Source organism: Hyla sarda, chromosome 3, assembly GCF_029499605.1.
Source record: "Hyla sarda isolate aHylSar1 chromosome 3, aHylSar1.hap1, whole genome shotgun sequence".
Lineage (NCBI taxonomy): Eukaryota > Metazoa > Chordata > Amphibia > Anura > Hylidae > Hyla > Hyla sarda.
The window spans coordinates 180,141,455-180,160,759 of NC_079191.1; the positions used below are offsets into that span (position 1 = coordinate 180,141,455).

The 19,305-nt window shown below is 39.0% G+C and overlaps 1 protein-coding gene and 1 long non-coding RNA gene across 4 annotated transcripts in view; one reads left to right on the forward strand and one right to left on the reverse strand.

The window, feature by feature from the left end:
• Positions 1 to 386: 386 nt before the first annotated feature.
• The window catches only part of CHRD (chordin), a 70,277-nt gene continuing 51,358 nt past the window's right edge, over positions 387 to 19,305 (reverse strand). Inside the window, exons 1-23 of one of the 3 annotated variants that reach the window (XM_056563234.1) lie at positions 15,293 to 15,573; positions 12,723 to 12,826; positions 11,767 to 11,893; positions 11,436 to 11,579; positions 10,906 to 11,023; positions 9,801 to 9,897; positions 9,578 to 9,716; positions 9,300 to 9,437; positions 8,892 to 8,968; positions 8,201 to 8,348; positions 7,955 to 8,061; positions 7,261 to 7,377; positions 5,882 to 6,038; positions 5,156 to 5,397; positions 4,838 to 4,951; positions 4,419 to 4,625; positions 3,397 to 3,490; positions 2,630 to 2,680; positions 2,430 to 2,527; positions 2,249 to 2,351; positions 1,992 to 2,146; positions 1,764 to 1,857; positions 387 to 1,545 (exon numbers count right to left, since the gene is read on the reverse strand). In XM_056563234.1, coding sequence (XP_056419209.1) covers positions 1,511 to 1,545; positions 1,764 to 1,857; positions 1,992 to 2,146; positions 2,249 to 2,351; positions 2,430 to 2,527; positions 2,630 to 2,680; positions 3,397 to 3,490; positions 4,419 to 4,625; positions 4,838 to 4,951; positions 5,156 to 5,397; positions 5,882 to 6,038; positions 7,261 to 7,377; positions 7,955 to 8,061; positions 8,201 to 8,348; positions 8,892 to 8,968; positions 9,300 to 9,437; positions 9,578 to 9,716; positions 9,801 to 9,897; positions 10,906 to 11,023; positions 11,436 to 11,579; positions 11,767 to 11,893; positions 12,723 to 12,806 — 2,646 coding nt within the window. In that variant the 5' untranslated portion in view covers positions 12,807 to 12,826; positions 15,293 to 15,573 and the 3' untranslated portion in view covers positions 387 to 1,510. Of the gene's footprint in view, positions 1,546 to 1,763; positions 1,858 to 1,991; positions 2,147 to 2,248; positions 2,352 to 2,429; positions 2,528 to 2,629; positions 2,681 to 3,396; positions 3,491 to 4,418; positions 4,626 to 4,837; positions 4,952 to 5,155; positions 5,398 to 5,881; positions 6,039 to 7,260; positions 7,378 to 7,954; positions 8,062 to 8,200; positions 8,349 to 8,891; positions 8,969 to 9,299; positions 9,438 to 9,577; positions 9,717 to 9,800; positions 9,898 to 10,905; positions 11,024 to 11,435; positions 11,580 to 11,766; positions 11,894 to 12,722; positions 12,827 to 14,113; positions 14,960 to 15,292; positions 15,574 to 19,305 lie in introns of those variants that run through there. The other 2 variants (XM_056563232.1, XM_056563235.1) reach the window with 2 other exon arrangements.
• LOC130360685 (uncharacterized) lies at positions 8,222 to 11,732 on the forward strand. Its single transcript, XR_008890760.1, has 4 exons — positions 8,222 to 8,323; positions 9,623 to 9,755; positions 10,413 to 10,659; positions 11,560 to 11,732. It is a non-coding gene; the product is annotated as an uncharacterized LOC130360685 (long non-coding RNA).

Genomic DNA, 19,305 nt, shown 5'->3' on the forward strand with positions numbered 1-19,305 from the left:
TTGATGGACGTATGTCTTTTTTCAACCATACTAACTATGTAACTATGTAACAGGTATTCACGTATGTGTGTTGTTATTAAGGCACTAAGAGTATATTAACAAAGGAAGCTGGGTGTGCTTGGGTGCATCTAAGGGTGTAGTTAGGGGCATGTCTGAGGGCATGATTGGGGCTATGGCCTCTAGCCCTGGGTCTTTTGGAGAACTAGCAATGCCCATGATTATGAATATGTTTGATATATGTATGTTTGGGAGCTTTCCCAGCCCATACACCAGTTTGGCAAAATAATCAAAATTATGCATTAAGCCTTAGAAACAATTTCAACAGAGCTGCCTTTAAGTTTCTAATTATCTTAATAAAAAGGCCAATAAATAGATGGAAAGTTTTCAGCAGTTTATTTACGTAATAAATACATTCAACATTAATAATTAAATTGCACAGTCGATTTGCATTCAACAAAAGCACTATAAATAATACACATTCCTCAAAGAATTGGTGGGGTAAAAAAAAAAAAACAGAACAAATACGTGTGTATGTTCATACATTCGACATATTAACCCACACTATGCATGTACATACTCTATGTACATATAGTTTATCCCTACATCCATATTGTAACCTTTGTCACACAACTTCTCATCCAAATCTACAAAAAATTATCTAATGTCTCTGAAACTATACCTGTTGAGCAATGCACATATGCAGTCTCTATTTAGAACATCTCCCAAAATTGTGTGCTGCTTCCAGGCACATTTCTGGAACTGACCTGTCTAGGTCTTGGAGGAGGTAGAACGTAGTTTTGCTTCTATACAACACATAAGCTAAATTGTGAAAGTAGGGCCCTCAAAAAGTCACATATTATATTGTTACAGGCACCTTAGGCGTCCTGTGTCCTTGCAGTGATAAGTGTAGCACAATACTGGGGGTTATGAAGTCCTCTAGTTTTGCAGTTAGTGTAACATCTAATTGTCGGCAAAAGCTTTGGTTAAAGTTATAATATTACATAGTCCCATAGTTGTCTAGAAACTAAATTGTCAAGAGAGTTTTTGGCACCAGAAAGTCTTGTAGAATCCCACAAAGTCTGCAGTTGTCTTGAGATGTTTGCCAGATGATTTCACTGTAGTTCTGTAGGAGTTCTGTACTATCCGAAGATGGTTGCAGTAAGCAGATATATCTGCCATGCCATAGTCTTGGTATAAGATGAGTTGAAACAAACTATTAGCTCATTGATTCTATCTTGAGGTTACGGCATTGCAGTGGCCAGGAAAAAAACTGATGACATCACAGTCTGGCAATTGTCTTGATGCTTACCAAGGAAAGATAAGTCCTTCATATGTCATAAATTGGTTACAATTTGAAGGTCCTGTAAAGTGGAGTAGATATGGCATCACATACCACTAATACAATAAATTCCATAGCCACGGTGGAATCAAATTCCAGCGGTTGTGTTCAAATACAACTTTTTGTAGTAATCTTCTCATCCCGCACTGAATAGAGTCCTCCTCTCTAGGTCTAGTAGCTCCATGTACTCCCAGGTTGTTCGTCAGCTGTATAAGAAATATAGTAATGGTTTATTTTAGATAATTAGATCAATGCAGTTTAATACAGAATGGCAACATATGATGGCTTTGTTAAAAAAAATTGCTGCTATCGGCAAAACCTTCCCTTATCCCTTGCACTAGTTTTAAGAAATCGCCCTATTCTCTGCACAAGTGAAAGGAATACAATTTCTAGCACTGGCGGTTGCACTGGTGTATAGACTCACCTTCGCAGTCACTGCAGCAAATGCTGTCTGGCATTTCAGTACACTCAGGATCAGAGCATTTCCATTTCTGCTTTTCACACTGAGGAACCCCATCCTATGAAGATAAATATAACTTTAGATTTAGCTTGTACTTTTTCTTCATAATAAGTCTCATTTCCCTTTTTATCTGCTTTATAAATCCCGTTATTTCTCCTCTCCCACCATTGTTTGCCATTCCTGCCTACTTACCACACAAACACAGGTAACACATTTCACCACACCATATGTTGGCACTGTAGGATTCCATTTTTCATTGTTTGCGTACAGCTGACCCATAACTTTGCACTGTCCTGGTTGATCAGATTGCATTCTGTCTGCCAAATCCAAGGGGTTTTTCTCGTCAACTATGGGGAGAAACAATATATTAGTCTCATATATTAGAAATATTTAGAAAAATTTGCAAGAAATTTGACTACAATACACAACTTTCATCATTTTGTTTTTACCTGGGCATTTCTTGCAGCAGTCCATTGGATTGGCACGGATAGGGTTGGCACAAGTCAGACGAGGACAGGTTTCTCGCACACAGTGCAAGTCTTGTGAGGAACTCTATAATAAGTAGATTAGGTCAGTGATGTCGTGGTACAAACTGCTGCAAAAAACATAGAGAGTAGTACAAAATCTCACCTTGCATGAACAAGTTGCACATAATACCAGGCCAAAGGGTTCAACCACAGGATGCCAGCGTGTGCCAGCTGCTCTCCATAAGCCATTAAAATAACAACCTAAAAGAGAATTGATGAGTTATGAGATGGATTGGTGTGGCAGAAATTACATATGGTTGAGGGGAATTTGAAAGGAGAAAATTAATAGCAGAAAATCTTTACCTTCATTTTGAGGTTTTCCATTTTTTTTTACTTCTTTGTTTTCTTTTTTCTCTGTAAAAAGAACATGAAAAATTGTTGATGTGCCATAAATTAATAAGATGGGAAAACAAGTAGTAAAATAGGCATTGGGATAGCACATCAAAAAGTAGACTTCTCAATATTTGCTAAACAAAAAAAGAAAAAAAAAAAAAAAGTTTCCTTGAAGTCCCAAGTAGAGAATGGCAACACTAACAAACAGGATCTTTATTTAACCAAGAATCAGTTCAGCCTCTATAGGCTCTAGTGTACAAGCCAATTTTTACAATTGAGTTGGTGCCCTTCTTTATATCGGGTCTTAGGCTATGTTCACACAGTGTTTTTATGCAGATTTCATTTGTAAAACAGGTGTCGCCAAAATTACATCTGCTTTTTTATAACATTAATGTGCTCTATATAAGTCTATGGGAAAGTGGTTGTCCGTGCACACATGCAGACAAATTTTTGTAGCCGTTTAAATGTGACATGTCCCTTATTTATCCGGCTGCAAAAAATTTTCCACATTTTTTTAAATATTGTGCACAGACAACCACTTTCACATAGACTTACAAATGTGGACACGATTTTGCAGACGTATTTCTTATAAATGAAAAACGCCTGAAAAAACACAGTGTCATCACTAGCCTGAAAATGGATGTATAATTTAAATCCTTTTATTTCACACTGTATTATTATACAAAAATATGGTTGCTAAATATCCCAGTATCTAAGTAATGTCAGGGTTCACTTACCTTCACAGACTGGGCAGCACTGATCAGGCAACTGGATGGACTGGGTGCAGTTTACAGGTTGGCAAACAATAGGGTCACAGATAACTGTGCGCTTCTGCACAAAAGGAGATAGAAAACTGTGTTTGTAAGGTATGTCGGATCATAGGAAATAAGAATAGCAATAATGTCATGCAAGCCTTAATATAATAGTGTATAGTGGTAATGTAAGCATATACTGTAGCTATTCTTACAATGCTAAAGAAAGTTAGCTTGAGAAATGAGAAAACATAATAACTATGTGCACAAGCAAAGAAACACCCAGACCATAGACCCAGAGACAAAATAAATCTATTGCACATATTTTCTCTCCATTTGGGGTTGGTCCCATATATATTGAGACATGGTAAATATTCTGTAATTGCATTACAGCACATTTAATGTATGCCAGATGCCTGTGCTGACCTGAGTGATGGGGCTTTTACAGTTTAGGAGAGAGAAGCAAAGCTGTTACAGATCACATGGCTCATTACTAATAACTGTATGCAATGAAAAGAGGCACCAAGTTACCTTTCAAAAGAGACACAGAATCATATGTAGATTTACAAAAGGAACAGCAATAGCTTATAGTTGGTTATTTGTATTTACTATAGCTGTAAGCAAAATAACAATTCCTGACTACAGTGCTTCTCCAGTATTGCAGACATGCAATGGTTAACTTGGGTGGATAAAATATATAGTCACATGGACCTCACATCCAGATGTCTGCCCTGAAATCCCTACTGTGATTCACACCAGGTTTGCCCCATTTATCATGATGACTATTCTGTAATTTGGCAGGTTTACCTCAGGATACTGTCTTTTTTGATACACTCAATAACATAGTTGTGACATATGGCTTTTGAATACTGTTGGCTATGAATTGTAGCAGTGTATAAAAAGATGTATATCACAACTGGAGTATAAATACTAAATCTATGCTTTTATTCACAACAGGCTTCCTTATACCATACCAATTCAGATACACAGTGCTGGACAATCCTTACCTGACAGCTGCATACAGAGCACTTTTTGTCATAGTCAGGGGCCCAACGACTTCCATGGGCCCTCAATTTTCCTTCAAAATGGCAGGATCTTGGATCTTTCTGGAGATCTTCAGGGTGGCGAACATTCACCTTTTCAGTTAACTCACGTTCTATATCTTCAGGAGACTGTGTTGCACCTCCTGATTCACAACTGTTCGCAATATGTACCTGTCATAATAAAAATAAAGGAGGGAGCATGAAGTACTAAATAAAGTCCAATGCTTTATTCACAAGTTTACATTAGAAACATTTCTGTTTTCCTGTGTCAGATAATGCAGCTCATTGACATTTACAAGACATGACTTAATATGTTGCCATTTGTAAAACAGGGAGCTAGTATATCAAGTGAAAACACTATATTATCCGAAAGTGTTACTCACCCGACCCCGAATCTCTCCTCGTGGGTTTAGTTTTGTGCTCACTTGAATGAAGGCTGTTCCATCGTTTAGGTGTCTAAAGAGCTGTAGATCAAGGTCCTTCACGCTGCCCTGAGCCTATAAGAAGTAAGCATTGTTATGTTTTCTGTAATCCAATAAATCAAACACTTACGAGTTAGGAATTCCCCAACATTTATTCTTGCTATGAGTTTCAACTCAACATCTTGCATTTCAAGATGTTAAATAAAGTTTCATTTGACAATTATGATAAAAAAAACTGCACAGAGAAATGTTATACCAAAACAACCGAATTAATCTTACCTCTGAACCATAGAAGCCTTTCAAAAGTCTCTTGTGTCCATGGGAGCTCTCACTGACCTCGCCCAGTTCAGCAAAGCCATGTAAGTGAGCATTTAGTGCTGCATCCTCCACACGTCCCAGGCCAGTGACTACAATCTGATAGTGCAAGTGACAATGCTCATCCAGAGATACCCATGCATGCCCGGCTGATCCTGTCTTGAGGGGTGGTGACACAAATTGTCCAGCCAAAGGTATTGGAAGTTCTGCATAAGGAAGAAAAAAAAAGATACAATAAACTCCAAGCACATAGATATTTCAAAACAATGACAGATAGTATGATTCTCATAAACAGTCATGCAAAGGGTTACATGAGAGAGACAGAATTCTTGTCATGGCCCACCTACCTCCCCATGTGAAGGACAAAGAATATGAGATTTGTGTAAAAAGGAAGGCTTGAAAAAGGAGGGAAAATGATGACCGTGTTAGGGAAGGGGTTAGGTAGAGAATGACTAGGAAGGAAAGATCACCAGATGGATAGCTAAGTTTACTTTAAGAAACGTTGTATAGTTTTTCAATCAAAAAAGTTGAGACACAATTGTGAAGGTAGGAAATGAAACTGAACCTGAGTGTAAAGTTCTTCAGGACCAGGATCACAGACACATGTGGCACAATACAATAAAGGAAAACACTTAAAACTTCATATAACTTGTAAGTGACTTCTTTATATATACCGATCTGGAAACTCACCTTCATGTCTGGCCCACAATCCACTGTACGTCAAAGGTGTAATCTGCCCCCTAAGTTCGCCTTCTGGGAAATCCTTTGTGGCTACATTTAAGAAAAGCTCGCTCTGGAGCAGCATATGCAGATCTCTGGCATTGGCACCTGTCCAGAATCCCCAAGCCTGTTTTGTAGAAGATACAAACATTATACATACTGGTATGCATCAACTGTGGTCTCAAGATCTGTAATTTCCACAGAAATGTATGCCTAATCTGTTTCATTTATTACCTATGAAACTGGCCTGAGTTTATATGAATTAGAGAAATCAAATAGTGAGCCCCACCTTAGACAGGAACTTAGGAGGGATAGCTGCCAATATATGGTATTACACAACAGCCATTAAAGCAGGTGTCTCAAACTCCCAGCCCGGAACGAAATTTTGCGGCCGAAATGCTGACGTCCTGCACGGCGCATGTGATGACGTCACCTAACGCGCACATCACCGCAAAGAAGGCTCGTTTTAGGCTGCAGCAGGGAGATGTAAGTACTGTAGCTGTGAAACTTAACTTGCCTAATTACTTGCCTAATAAGGGAGGACCTGCTTATCACCAGGGGCTAACTTATCTTCTTAGGGGGCATAATTTTTTAAATAGGAGCCCTACCTCCCGAGGGTAATATCTATGTGGGTGCCTGTTCACCTATTGGGAACCCCTACCTGATCATCAGGTAGGGCTCCCCAGTAGGTAGACAGGCCCCCAGATAGATATGATGCCCATCAGTGATGGGGATCACATCTTTCTGGGGCCTCTATACCTACTTGGGAGCCCTACCAGATGGGGGTCATATCTAAATGGAGGCCTATCTACCTACTGGGGAGCCATGGGGGCCTGTGTACCTATTGGGAGCCCTACCTGATGGGGGTCATATCTATATGGGGGCCTGTGTACCTTCTCGGGAGCCCTACCACATGGGGGTCATATCTATTTGGGGGCCTGTCTGGGGGCATAATGAGGGCATTATATGTGAGGAGCGCATGATGGGGGCATTATATGTGAGGGGCGCAAGATCTGGGCATTATATGTGAGGGGCGCATGATGGGGGCATTATATGTGAGGTGTGCATGATGGGGTCATTATATGTGAGGGGCGCATGCAGTCCAGCCTCACCCAGCCTCTATCTCCAGTGGCTCGCAGATAATTTGAGACCCCTCCCTGCATTAAAGTCTTGTGGATCGGCTCCCAAAGAGAGTCCCTTAGTAGGCTATATGGCCAGTGGTTGTACTTGGCAGACAACCCATTTACAGTAATTGTCACACCTTATGATCTATCAGATCGCTGAAGTTCCCAGTAAACCACTCTTTTTTTATTGTATTAAACTATACACCATCTGCTCTTTGCTTATACCTTTCCATCATGGTAGTCCTTCGTCAGATCATGCAGAATGTTTCTCTTAACTTTTCTTCTAGGCTTAGTCTCTAAGGTCACTGCTGTCACTACACTCATAATGCCAGCAACTTGAAGCTGTAAACAGACAAAATGAGAATTACTTCAAATTGTTACCCAGAGACAGTGGCAAAAAACATCAATTCTGTGAAAAATGTAATTTAATATAATTAAAAAGAAAAGCAGAGGCGTTCCATGTGGAGTATCGCTAGTATCCAATCAAGAGGGGTGAGGTTAGGCAACCGCTTACCAATACAGGTTGTGTACCCGCATACACAACTATGGAGAGCATTTGTATGGAAAGCACATTCCTGTCTGCAGCCTTTCTCATTGTAACGTATACCAAATAGTAGACCAGGACTTCAGAATGGTTTAGGAACTGTTCGTCACTGACCATGAAAATTATAGCGGGACACAGGATCGTCTGAATGAACACTTTAATAACCACAATGCAATGCGTTTTGCTGCGCATGCGCATTGAAACGCATAGGATTTTGTTCATTAAAGCATTCATTTGGACGATCCTGTGCTATATCCCTGCTATTTTTTTTCTTATGATGAACAGCTCCTAAACCATACCAGTCCTAGTCCCCTCTTTGGTATACATTTAATATAATTGACCATTAATCCTCAGATACACATCTACATAACATACCTGATACTCCAGTGTTCCATTTTCATGTAGCGTAACAGTTGCTGATCCCACTGATCCTGTCTTTGTAGGGTTCAAAGCATCCCCTCCTGACAACACACTCTGTAGCGCTATGGTAGAAGATAACATGCGTTAGTGTCTAAAGGTAACACTTAGCAACAAGGTCAATATGAGAATAAATACATAAATAAGACAGATGACGTCCTAATTTTAAATCATCAAACCGTTTTACAAAGGTACTAAACTTACTGTCACATGACTTTCTGACGGTGATAGGGCCGGATATACGTTGTCCGTGTCTTCCCTCTGTCTGTACTGCAATCTTCAGATGACCCTGAGCAAGCCATTGCATTTCACGGCTGGAGAGATCAGGTAAAACCTCTGCAAAGTCTGGCTCCTAGAATTGGAAATGCAAACATTGAGCAAAGTAAGAACAAAGAGGGAGATTGATCAAGACTTGTGCTGAGGAAAAGTGGACCAGTTGTCCATAGCAACCAATCAGATCGCTTCTTTCATTTTTGAAAAAGCCTCTGAAAATATAAAAGAAGCGATCTGGTTGGTTGCTGTGGACAACTGGTCAACTTTTGCTCAGCACTGGTCTTGATGAATCTACCCCAAAGATTTTATAAATCATACAAACCAAGTCTGAAACCTTTATTTGTATTTTGTAAAATTTGTGTTATATATGTATGCGTGTGTTTTACAGATGTATACATATTGGGGGAGATTTATCAAAACCTGCCCTGAGGAAAAGTTGCTGAGTTGCCTATATTAACCAATCAGATGGCTTCTTTCATTATTTACAGGCCTCTTTAAAAATGAAAGAAGCGATCTGATTGGTTGCTATGGGCAACTCAGAAACTTTTCCTCTGTACAGGTTTTGATAAATCTCCCCCAATATTATGTACACCATAACTTACAAAACCTGTGTATGACTTACCTGTGCTGTAATATTAGCATAGAGCTCTCGTATAACATGATTTTGATGAATAACTTGCACAGTTATTGGAATCCTTTCTGAAATGGAAAAGAAAAATCATGACTGTAACAACATACACACTAACCTTATCCTATTTATTGCTTGATCACATTTAGTTTTCAGTTCTATGATATAATATCAATCCACTCCAATATATATATATATATATATATATATATATATATATATATATATATATATTGATATAATATCAATCTACTCCAATATCAAAACGTCATCTTTTAGAAGCATCAGCATCCTATTAAGCCCCTACTACAGCAGGTACATTGTGCTGGCTTCCATAGATACCTTAATAAATAACATTTAAACAATTTTTACACTTCCAGTGCATAAATGCTGCATTCTCACCTTTTTCTCCTCCTTGCATTCCCCTGAGCATAAGGATAAAGTGCAGATTGTCATCCACATCACTTAGTGTCAGCATAGCAAGACCTCTCTGTATTGCCTCCTCTGTGGAGTCCGGTGTTAGAAGGGCACTAAAAGACTCTGTTAAGAGTAAATTACATTAATTTACATATTATCAACTACTTCTATCCCAGAACATTTATAGTCTATACTAATATTTCCAATTTTTTTTAATCTGTATTTTTATTTATTTTACATGAATATGCATAATGTCTAAATACCTGAAAACAGAGCTTTGTGACGAACAATCTTGCCGGAAATTTCAGATTCAGAAAGTGTTGTAACCAAGGAAACAAGAATGTGCCCCAAACGCAGAAGATGTAATGATGAGCGAGGGACAGACCTCCATATACCACAGATCTGGTTAAAACAATATGTAGTTAATGAGAATGAAGCAAGGTAAAGTAAAAAGGAAATAAAACAAAGAATATGTCATTTACTTACTGTGTCACTTTGCGGGTAGCCTACTCTGTGTACTGGATGCTCAAATAACACATTACCATCAGAATCCGAGAAACGGACACGGGAAAGGCTATCCATCCTACAGAAAGAAAATAGAGGACACCCAGTGTGAAAACAAAATAAGGAAATTCCCTTTCTATGTTTATGTTTAGAAATATTTGAATAATACCACCACTTGATAATGTGGAATAAGATGACACGACTGCAACCAATGAAAATCCTCCTGTGCTGTCACTAGAAATAGACAGCCTGGGTGCTAAGAGGCACTACTACCACATTCTTTTCGGCAGGGTTGTCAGGCAGCATATCCCTAGCAACCAATCTCACATTTTGCAGGTATTATTAAACCTTGGCTTAGTCAGTAGTCAAATTTGTCTCAAACTTTCAGACTTTTTCTGCCATTTGAAATGTTTTTTTTTTGTTTTTTTAGACAGTTTTTCCAGATTTTTTTTCATCATCATATTTTGTACTACAACAAATGCTAATATGCAAAAATGTGCCAATTGTTTTGGCTGTAAATGACCCATTCAACCCATATACCACAGTAAAATTTGCTAATTTCTTACATGTTGATCTTGCTGTCTTGTGTTGCAGATTTTCCATTTTGCAAGACAAAGAGCATTTAAAAAGAAAAAGAACTCTACTGATCTCTGCTGGCGTTCCCATCGCATCACTTTCCTGGATCCTGGGTGGTCTCTGTATAGTCAATCTTCAGCAATGATGCATCATCACATACAACCACTGTGATTGGCTGTGGCAGTAATATGTTGATAAGTCATCACTGTAGTGTACAGAGGCCAGCAGGGGCCAAAGAAGCATTGCCATGAAAGCACAGGGGGAAGTAAGTATAGTTTTTTTTTATTTTAAACTTTAAATAATTATAATTTTATTTTATATTTTACCTTCCAAAAATCTGCAGTGATTGGCCAAGATATACTATTGCATATGTCTTACAATTCTTGCACATTGCAAATTTATTGCACATTTATTTTGCGTTTTAGACACTTTTTACAGCTGCAAATAAAAGTGATCTAATGCATGTGTATTTGAATAAAAGAATACAAAAGATGATTATACCAGTACGTACCCTTTGTAGGTGATGGAGAATAGTAAATTGGAGCGCTGTAAGTTAAATTTAGCCTTAGCAACACCACTGTTAACTGGAGGCCACACCAGACTGGAAGCAGTCAAAAATGCCACATACTCTGTCAAAGTAAACACAAGCATGAATACAACACAACCTGTAAAAGCGTAGTACAACTGAAAAAATAGCAGTGCATTATATCATTGGATAACTTAAGAAGATTGAGGACATTTTAGTGTAAAATTCTAATTTGCCAAAATTATATTATTAAGAAATAAAAAGTAAAGCAACTTATAAAGAAAAAAGAACACTAATATATAACATAAAAACTTCAGTATCAGAATTGTTTGCTTAAAAAAGCACCAAAAGAGTTAATATATGGGATCCGAGCTCTGTTCACAAACCATTGTGCACATTTGGCTCTTGTCCCTAGGCCACACTCCATTTCTTAATAAGCTAAAGCTGTATTAAGTATGTATTCAGTTTAATCCATGAACTTGCATTTTTTTCCTCAACATCTTTGCCGGTTTTACCTGTGCGGCTGTCTTCCACACCGACATCATCCGAGCTTAGGTAGGAGCGATCATTATAAAGATCATCATCTTTTTCTTGGAAATACTCAAAGTCCTCAAATATAAATTCAGATTTTTTTTTCAGAGAAGGAGGGGGAGGAAGAGCTGAATAAAAAACAGGAAAATAAAGTTAACACTGAAAAAAAAGGGTTACACAAGTTGGCAAGAAAAAGACAGTACATAGTTCAAGAGAGAGGCATAGAGCAAAATGGAATGTAGGAAATTATAACAGAATGATGGAGCTAAAAGTACAGAGCAAATAAAGAGAATGTCAAAACTTTACAAATCTTACTTTTTGGGCACACCCGACAGCACTGTCCAGGGATTTCAATGGGATTAGCACAGGTAGGTGAAGGGCAGTGACTCTTAATGCTCTTACAGCTGATCTTCCCAGATTCTTTTCCCCAACGATTTCGTTGCTATAAAACAAATAAACTTTTTTCTTAATTTTTCATTTTTTGTATAATTAAGGTTCGTCCATGCCCTGCCTCGCTCTGTTGTATTGCTTCTGGCATGTTAATACTTTCAGTTTAAGCAGTAAACCCACAATGGCATAGGCTCAGATAGTAACTCCTTAGGGGATACCTTAGGGGAACTACTATGTAGAGAGAACACCATGGGATGGATGGATGTGACGTCATCCATCATGGAACCATGGAATACAAAGCACAGCAGAACACAGCTTTGGAGGGTGCATCTGAAGAATGAGCCAATTAAATGTTTTCTCTTCTAGCTATTCTAAGATTAAAGGTAAAAGAATAAAAGTCTCTGAAAACCCCTTCAAGTATAGAGTGAGACTAAAGGGGTGTCACATGAAAGAGAAGTGATGTGGAGTTGTCCTCTTGCCCAGCAGCAGGTCTTTGTTGAAGACCTTCCAGTATGCCATCTTTAACCAGGAGATAATAAGTTTATAATGACTGACTACATCTTCCTATTACCACTCACTAATTGCCATCACCTAAGCCTTTCAATATAGAATACAAAGCCTTCCTCCGCACACATTACTCATGCTCCTACCGTCCTCCTAATTCATTATGCATCTAGTAATTAACAATCAATGGCCATACCTTACTACGTTCTGAATAGCCCCAAACTACAAGTACCTGTGGCTACACGCTTATGTACATACAGGCATATAAATTCTGTCTGTCACCTGTACTGATGAATTCAACCAAGGAGTTATTAGATTTTTACGTTTTCCCCCACTGTCACCTTGCAGAATATGTCACCACCAGAACCGTTCCTTACCACTTCACACCGGCATACAACACAGTGAGCTACTCCAAATGGTTTTCCCAGGTCTGGATGCCATGTATCTTCCAGGGAGTACATTTTATCTCCAAGATAACAACCTAAAAGAATAAAATACATATATAAGGAAATACAGTAATGGTTCACAGTGTTGCATCATTTTGAACAGAAACTAAAATGTTGAAGTGATGGTTATTATTCCACACAATGCATTGAAGACCATAAACAGTCCCATAGAATAAGTGGCTTGTCTCCTTTCCCTTCTGGAATATATTACAGTGAGGTTGGCTGCTCTGTGTGCACTGATTCCTGGCAGAGATTGCGGGTGTGTGAAAAGAATATGCCAAAGCCTAGTGCTGCCTCTGAGGGTCTATAACCAAACAAAAAACAAAAACAAGTCACTGTGTAAGTCAGTGTTTCCTGACCAGAGCGCCTACAGCTGTTGCAAAACTTCAACTCATGGCATGCTGTCTGGGCATGATGGCAGGTGTAGTTTTGCAACAGCTGGAGGCACACAAGTCTGGAAACCCTGGGGTAACTTTATGCACAACCTGCCAGAGAACATGAATGCCCAAAACACAAAGCATATAACACAGTGTTCTAGAAAGATCCAATAAATCTAAAAAAAATGCCACCCAAAACTGCAAAACTATTTTCTAGAACATGGAACTTGTAGTTTAACAATATCTAGAGTCATAGATGCTCAAAATGGAACAGGATCATGCGAAAGGTGGAGAACATCCAATACCACCTGCAGTTTATGATATTTGTACAATTCTGTGAATCAGGCATTGCCTGTAGTTATGTTGTGTTACAAAATCGTGAGGAATTTGATGGGGAAAATGTGACACAAAGTGCAGAACCCCCGAATAACCGACTGGGACATGACTGAATGAAGCTCTGGCAGCTAAAGAGCTCTGTGTAATGGGGCTGAGTTACATAAATATTTCCTCATAGCAACTAAAAAGTAATGTTCTTCCTATGGGAGTCATTACTGTGACACAACATTCCGTGAGTCTCCTCAGTGCATTTGCTGCAGTATATGATATTCATATTAATAGTTATAATAATTCGAATAATTTAGAATAATTTCTGCTACATCCCCTGTCCTTCACAGGCTACAGCTCAGAGGCCACATTTGCCTCAGAACTCGTTAAGTTTACCTGCAGTCCTATGTAAAACCACATCTAACAAATTGTTATATTTGTAGGAGTTCTGTGGATGACAAACTCAGCTCTGCTGCATGTGTAAGCCAGTAGGCTGTTTCTCTTTTGTACAATACAACATAGAGGACTGTTAATATGTCAGCGCCCTAACATCACCTGCTGCACCTTACACATACACACACATAGTAACCCAACTTAACACAGACTTGTAGTGCCACTCACCGATCTGTGACTTGGATGGCAGATGATCCTGCTCAGGTTTAATGGGCAGAAAAAGCTTACGTCGTGAAGCATCAGCACATAGTATCCATAGAGTGAGCAGCAGCAGGAGATGGGCATAGGATACCTGCATTATACCCTGCTGCAATCAGCGTCGTAGCCCCTTGAATGAGTCCAGTACCCTGTACCCTTCCAGTTCTGTGCTCCAGTTACCAATGTGTGGGACACCTCTTCTCCTTGTCACTTTTTTCCAGCTCTGTTAGTGTCACTCTCCCTTGCACAGGTCACTCTTTAGAGGGCACAGTTCAGTCCAGTTGCCGAGGTACCTTCTGATAGCTGAGAGGGTCAAGAGCTGGATTTATAGGGAAGGGCACTGTTAGGAAACAAAGCCCCCCCAGCTGCCCGGCCCCCTTTGCAATCTTACAGAAGTATATTGCACTCACTCTGAGAGTTGATGAGATGCTCAGCAGGGTCTCAGCCTGAGGAAAGTGTCTGTTAACAACATTGAATAGCCCAGCGGGGACTCTAGGCTCCCCCCCAAGCTGACACACTCAGACACAGCATCCTGACTCAGCCTGGACCCACCCAGGAGAGAGGGAAGAGGATGAGCACAGAGGGGAGAGAGGGATGCACACAGACAGAGAGAGGAAGTACAGACACAGGGGAGACCACAAGTATGGGGAGACACATGGAATGGGGAAATAGTCAGCAAACAGAATGACAAGAATACTATGGGATACTCGAGAGACTTGCATATATTGTATGCACTTGAATAGTAACAGTTATTGATTTATAAAATGTATATAGCACCAACATATTCCAAAGCTATGTATATCCCTCACGGCTGTCTCTGTGTTTAGTACAGGAATAACCTTTAATACACATTAAATGAACTTTGGTGAAAATAGTTGATTTAACCATTACGAACATTTATTACATGAAATTTTGGCAAACAAAAGTTTTAGTTGACTGATGATAGACTGTCTTTGTCATGAGTTGTATGTGTTGGAAATTTTCATCTGATAGTTGGACATAAAATCTTCCACGCAAAATAATCAGCTACCCCTATGCCTGGTGGCACTTATCATGCATAGCCAATCTTAACAACAATAATGGCCAATGTAGAATAAAATGTATATGACTACATTGGCTAAACAATCATTCAGCAGACAATTAACCTACATATATCTTCTATGTGTGGCCATCTTTCTGGTCATAGAGAGAACTATGAGAGCACAATGAAAAGAGTATGTGTACATGTGCTATATAGTTAGTAGGGGATTCTTTGCCATATCTTCCTCTGGTAGGAACAGTGTTAAGATGCCCATAGACCCTCGGCTGATATCTATCTCATCCTAACATACACACAAATGATCAGCTTGGTCGAACGTTCATGTGTTGTAAATGGGCTACTAGACAGCTATGGCGGTTGCATATCTTCCCAAAAACAAATGGATCAGACAGTTGAAATCTAACTGTCTCCACAGACATATGGCAGTCGGCTGATCCTGCTGAAAACAGGGGACTCAACTGACTTTACCCTACGACAAATGAAACTTGGTTACATTATCATGTTGCACCAGTGTGACCCCAAACATTTATGATGCTAACTAAAGAGATGACGGCATTTTGAAGACATTACTTCCTCCTTCATTTTAGACAACAATAAGTGAATGATAGTTGTATGTAAAATAAAACAGCATCAGACACATATTCCAATATGTCTCATACTATTTTCATAACTCCTGCAAAGATTTGGTCAAGCCATTGGGAAACTTTGGAAAGATTCCTGATGTCTACCAGTTAATGTATGATGTAGATAATCCCTAATAATGCCATACAAAAGAAACCACCAGATTATGTGGGGGCTGACAGGAAAGGTGCACTATTTGTACCAGGGGGATCAATGATTGAGACAGGGAAATTATATATAAAGAGATTAGAGGTTTTTGAAGAATGGCTATTGTGCCCGCTTTCTTAATACTAGCCTCATCAGCATTGCTAAACACGTATGATCTGTTTGGAGACAAATCATTGGACCCCCTTTCTTAGTCTACTTTCACACTATGTGAAAGGCTCCGTTACAAACGGACGTTAAGGGCTCTTTTTCCCCCCTTTGACCGCCATTAATGTCCGTTTTTGTAACGGAGCCTAACGGGAGGCATAACGGGGGCAGAGGACCCCATTCACTTGAATGGGATTCTCTGACATCCGTTATTACTGCCTGTATTCTGCCAGAAGATAGCGGGAGAAATAGACGTTGCAAGCAAAATTTTTCTCCCGCTATCTTCCAACGGCCGTCACCCTGCCAGGCACAAATGGCAGTGTAAAAGGAGCCTTAGAATGAGGGTTTCTGGTTATCTACGTAGTCTATAATAGAAATGAAAACAGCTAAACAAACTGACTTAACTGTGTCTAACAGCGTAAAGGACATTGCACCTATGTTCTTGAGATTGTTGGGGTTCTAGAGGTAAGATCTCCACCAGTTAGACCCTGATGACATATCACATATAAAGCCAAGATCCTCATTTAAGACCCATATACATTGTTAAGCCTTGGCACTTTAATTATCACTGGAAGACTAGCAATATACAGTATAGTTCTGTGCTAAGACTCAACACACAAAATTCCCACAGATCTTCTGCCATATCTTCTGAACTGGTTTTTGCATTTCTTGTCTACTTTCATATATTTTATTGTTTTCTACAAGTTATTACTATCAGCTTAACATATACATTATCTCTTTTAACTAGAAGCAGTAAAACATTATGAAACTGCATAACATCCAGATAGGCTGATAATTTATTTGGTAGCATGAGAACGTGATTTATATATAGTGACAAACATATGGAAGTGTTTGGATGAGAGATTAGTGCTGTGGTGGTGGCAGACTTGTCTGGAAGTAACTTGTTATAGAGAAGTATTAGAATTGCTGCTGCTACTTCCAGGTAGAAAAGAAACTGTTTCCATGTGAATGACTTTTATCTGTGTTACATGAAATACATTTAATGAGGCCAAGTTCAGATGATAGCTGGTAAAATCTACAATGGGAGCTGATCTGTGGCTTTGTGGAATCTATGGGAATAACAATCATGTTGTGGATTATAAATGGTGGATTTTTCTGGAGCATGAAAATTCCCATTCACATGCATTCTGTCCAGATTTCGGAATGTAATTTACCCGATAAACTGGGCAAAATCCAAAAATGTGCACATAGACTAATTGTTTTTATTGGCCAATCTTTGCCATGAGTTAAATCAGTTGTCTAGAACAGACATACATGCTACAATATCTTTTCACCTTTTTACATAACTATTTTTGAGAGCTTGGATGCTTGTTGAAATGCACTCAGAAAAATGACTCCTAAAATCATGGAGTATAAAAAGAGCTAGAATTGTACTTAAAGGAGGCTTCCATCTAAGGCTGGGTTCACATATGTCCGGCATCCGGCCTCGATGCAATTGATGCCACAACTGATGTCAACTTGTCGTCAGTTGTGTGGCATCCAACGTCCATTTTTTTGGGGCAAAGGACAGAGGAACGCAGCAAGCGGCATTCCCCTGTCCCGTGCCCTCTGGTGTGTCCAACCATCAGGCATCAAAATTAAGATGCTGGATAATTGTGAACTGTCCCATTCAAATGAATGGGATAAGTTCTAGCATCAGTTTCCCTCTGCACACCGGAGGGAAACTGTGCAGGACACCGGACATATGTGAACCCAACCCATATGTGAACCCAGCCATTTCCTGGATAACCTCAGAATCTGCCATTACTATCTGATAGATGGAAGTTTCATCTCACCACGTGAACCTCATCTCTTGGGTAAACAGTGATTCCATGTCCCATTAGAATGTTCAAAAAATTGAATGGAGACAGCCATGCACATTTGAAGGCCAATTCTTTATACAAGCTTGACCTAGATGTGGCTATTGTATAATGGTATATTGGTCTCCCACCTGTCTGACAGTTATGACATGAACCATGCATATGTAATAAATGTCTAAGATGTGAATAGTCCTCTAAAAGTTCTTTGATGATGATAAGACGTTCGATTTTTTTGTAAGGATTCATTGCTTTTTATGTTGTTTGAATATGTTTGAAATCCTCAAGTGGAGACTGTATTTTGGTAGCAAAAGATAGGAACCAACTTGTACTCTTCATTTGTATGTTACAGAACCTAAGTGCTCTGTACAGAGTATACTTCTTGTAACTCACTGATGTCTCTGTATGTTTCCAATTACAGAATCTAAAATGTAAATCCATTAAAATAGGGATCTTCAAATTCCTCATGTTACAATGGAATCACACTCGCTTTGGGAACTATTACTTTGACTGTAGCTTCTAATCTTATGAGGAATATATACATACAAATATCTGTACTTTTATTATATGGTAAGAATGTTAATTTATACTTCCAATAGCAGATTTCTTTCATATGAACACTCTGAATCTTTATAAAATGAATTTGTAATTGTAGACAAACTCCTATATATGAGATTTAGCAAACCAATTTATTTATAGAGCGCCAATAGATTCTGCAGCACCCTCAATGGAACACATTATTAGTTTACAAAAACTGCCACTTTTTATATCTATTTTATTGGAGTATTTTTATTTTCATTTTACACTATATGAGCCCAGTCTTAGGGTCTATTCACCCGGCAGAATTTCCGCTTGCGGGATTCCACCTCACATTAAAACCCGTAGACTTCTAAGGGATTCTGCACTCCCATTCCCCCTTCTGAATTTCCACTTGCGGAAATTCAGAAGTGTGAATGGGAGTGCAGAATCCCATAGGAGTCTATTGGCTTTAATTTGAGGCGGAATTCCGCAAGTGGAAATTCTGCCGTGTGAATAGACTCTTAGAGAACTGATGTTTATCCAGTTGCCTGTTGATCAAGGTGCCTATAAACTTCCCTGTAATTTTCCCAAAGAAAAAGCACCCTGAAATGTGTTGTATAATGCAACACTATAATAGATTGGAGAAAAATATCAATTTATTTATCCCAGTTTATGTGCATAAAAACGTTGATTAATATGATGTTTCAGAGTCACATGGCATGCAATGCATATCTCAATATATTTCACCACCGTTTTTCTAATAAGCCAGGTGAGACTAAGAGAGTGTTCACATCTTCTTCAGGTTTTTAAATTGTAATTATTGAATACAAAGCCAGGAACAGATCATATATTGA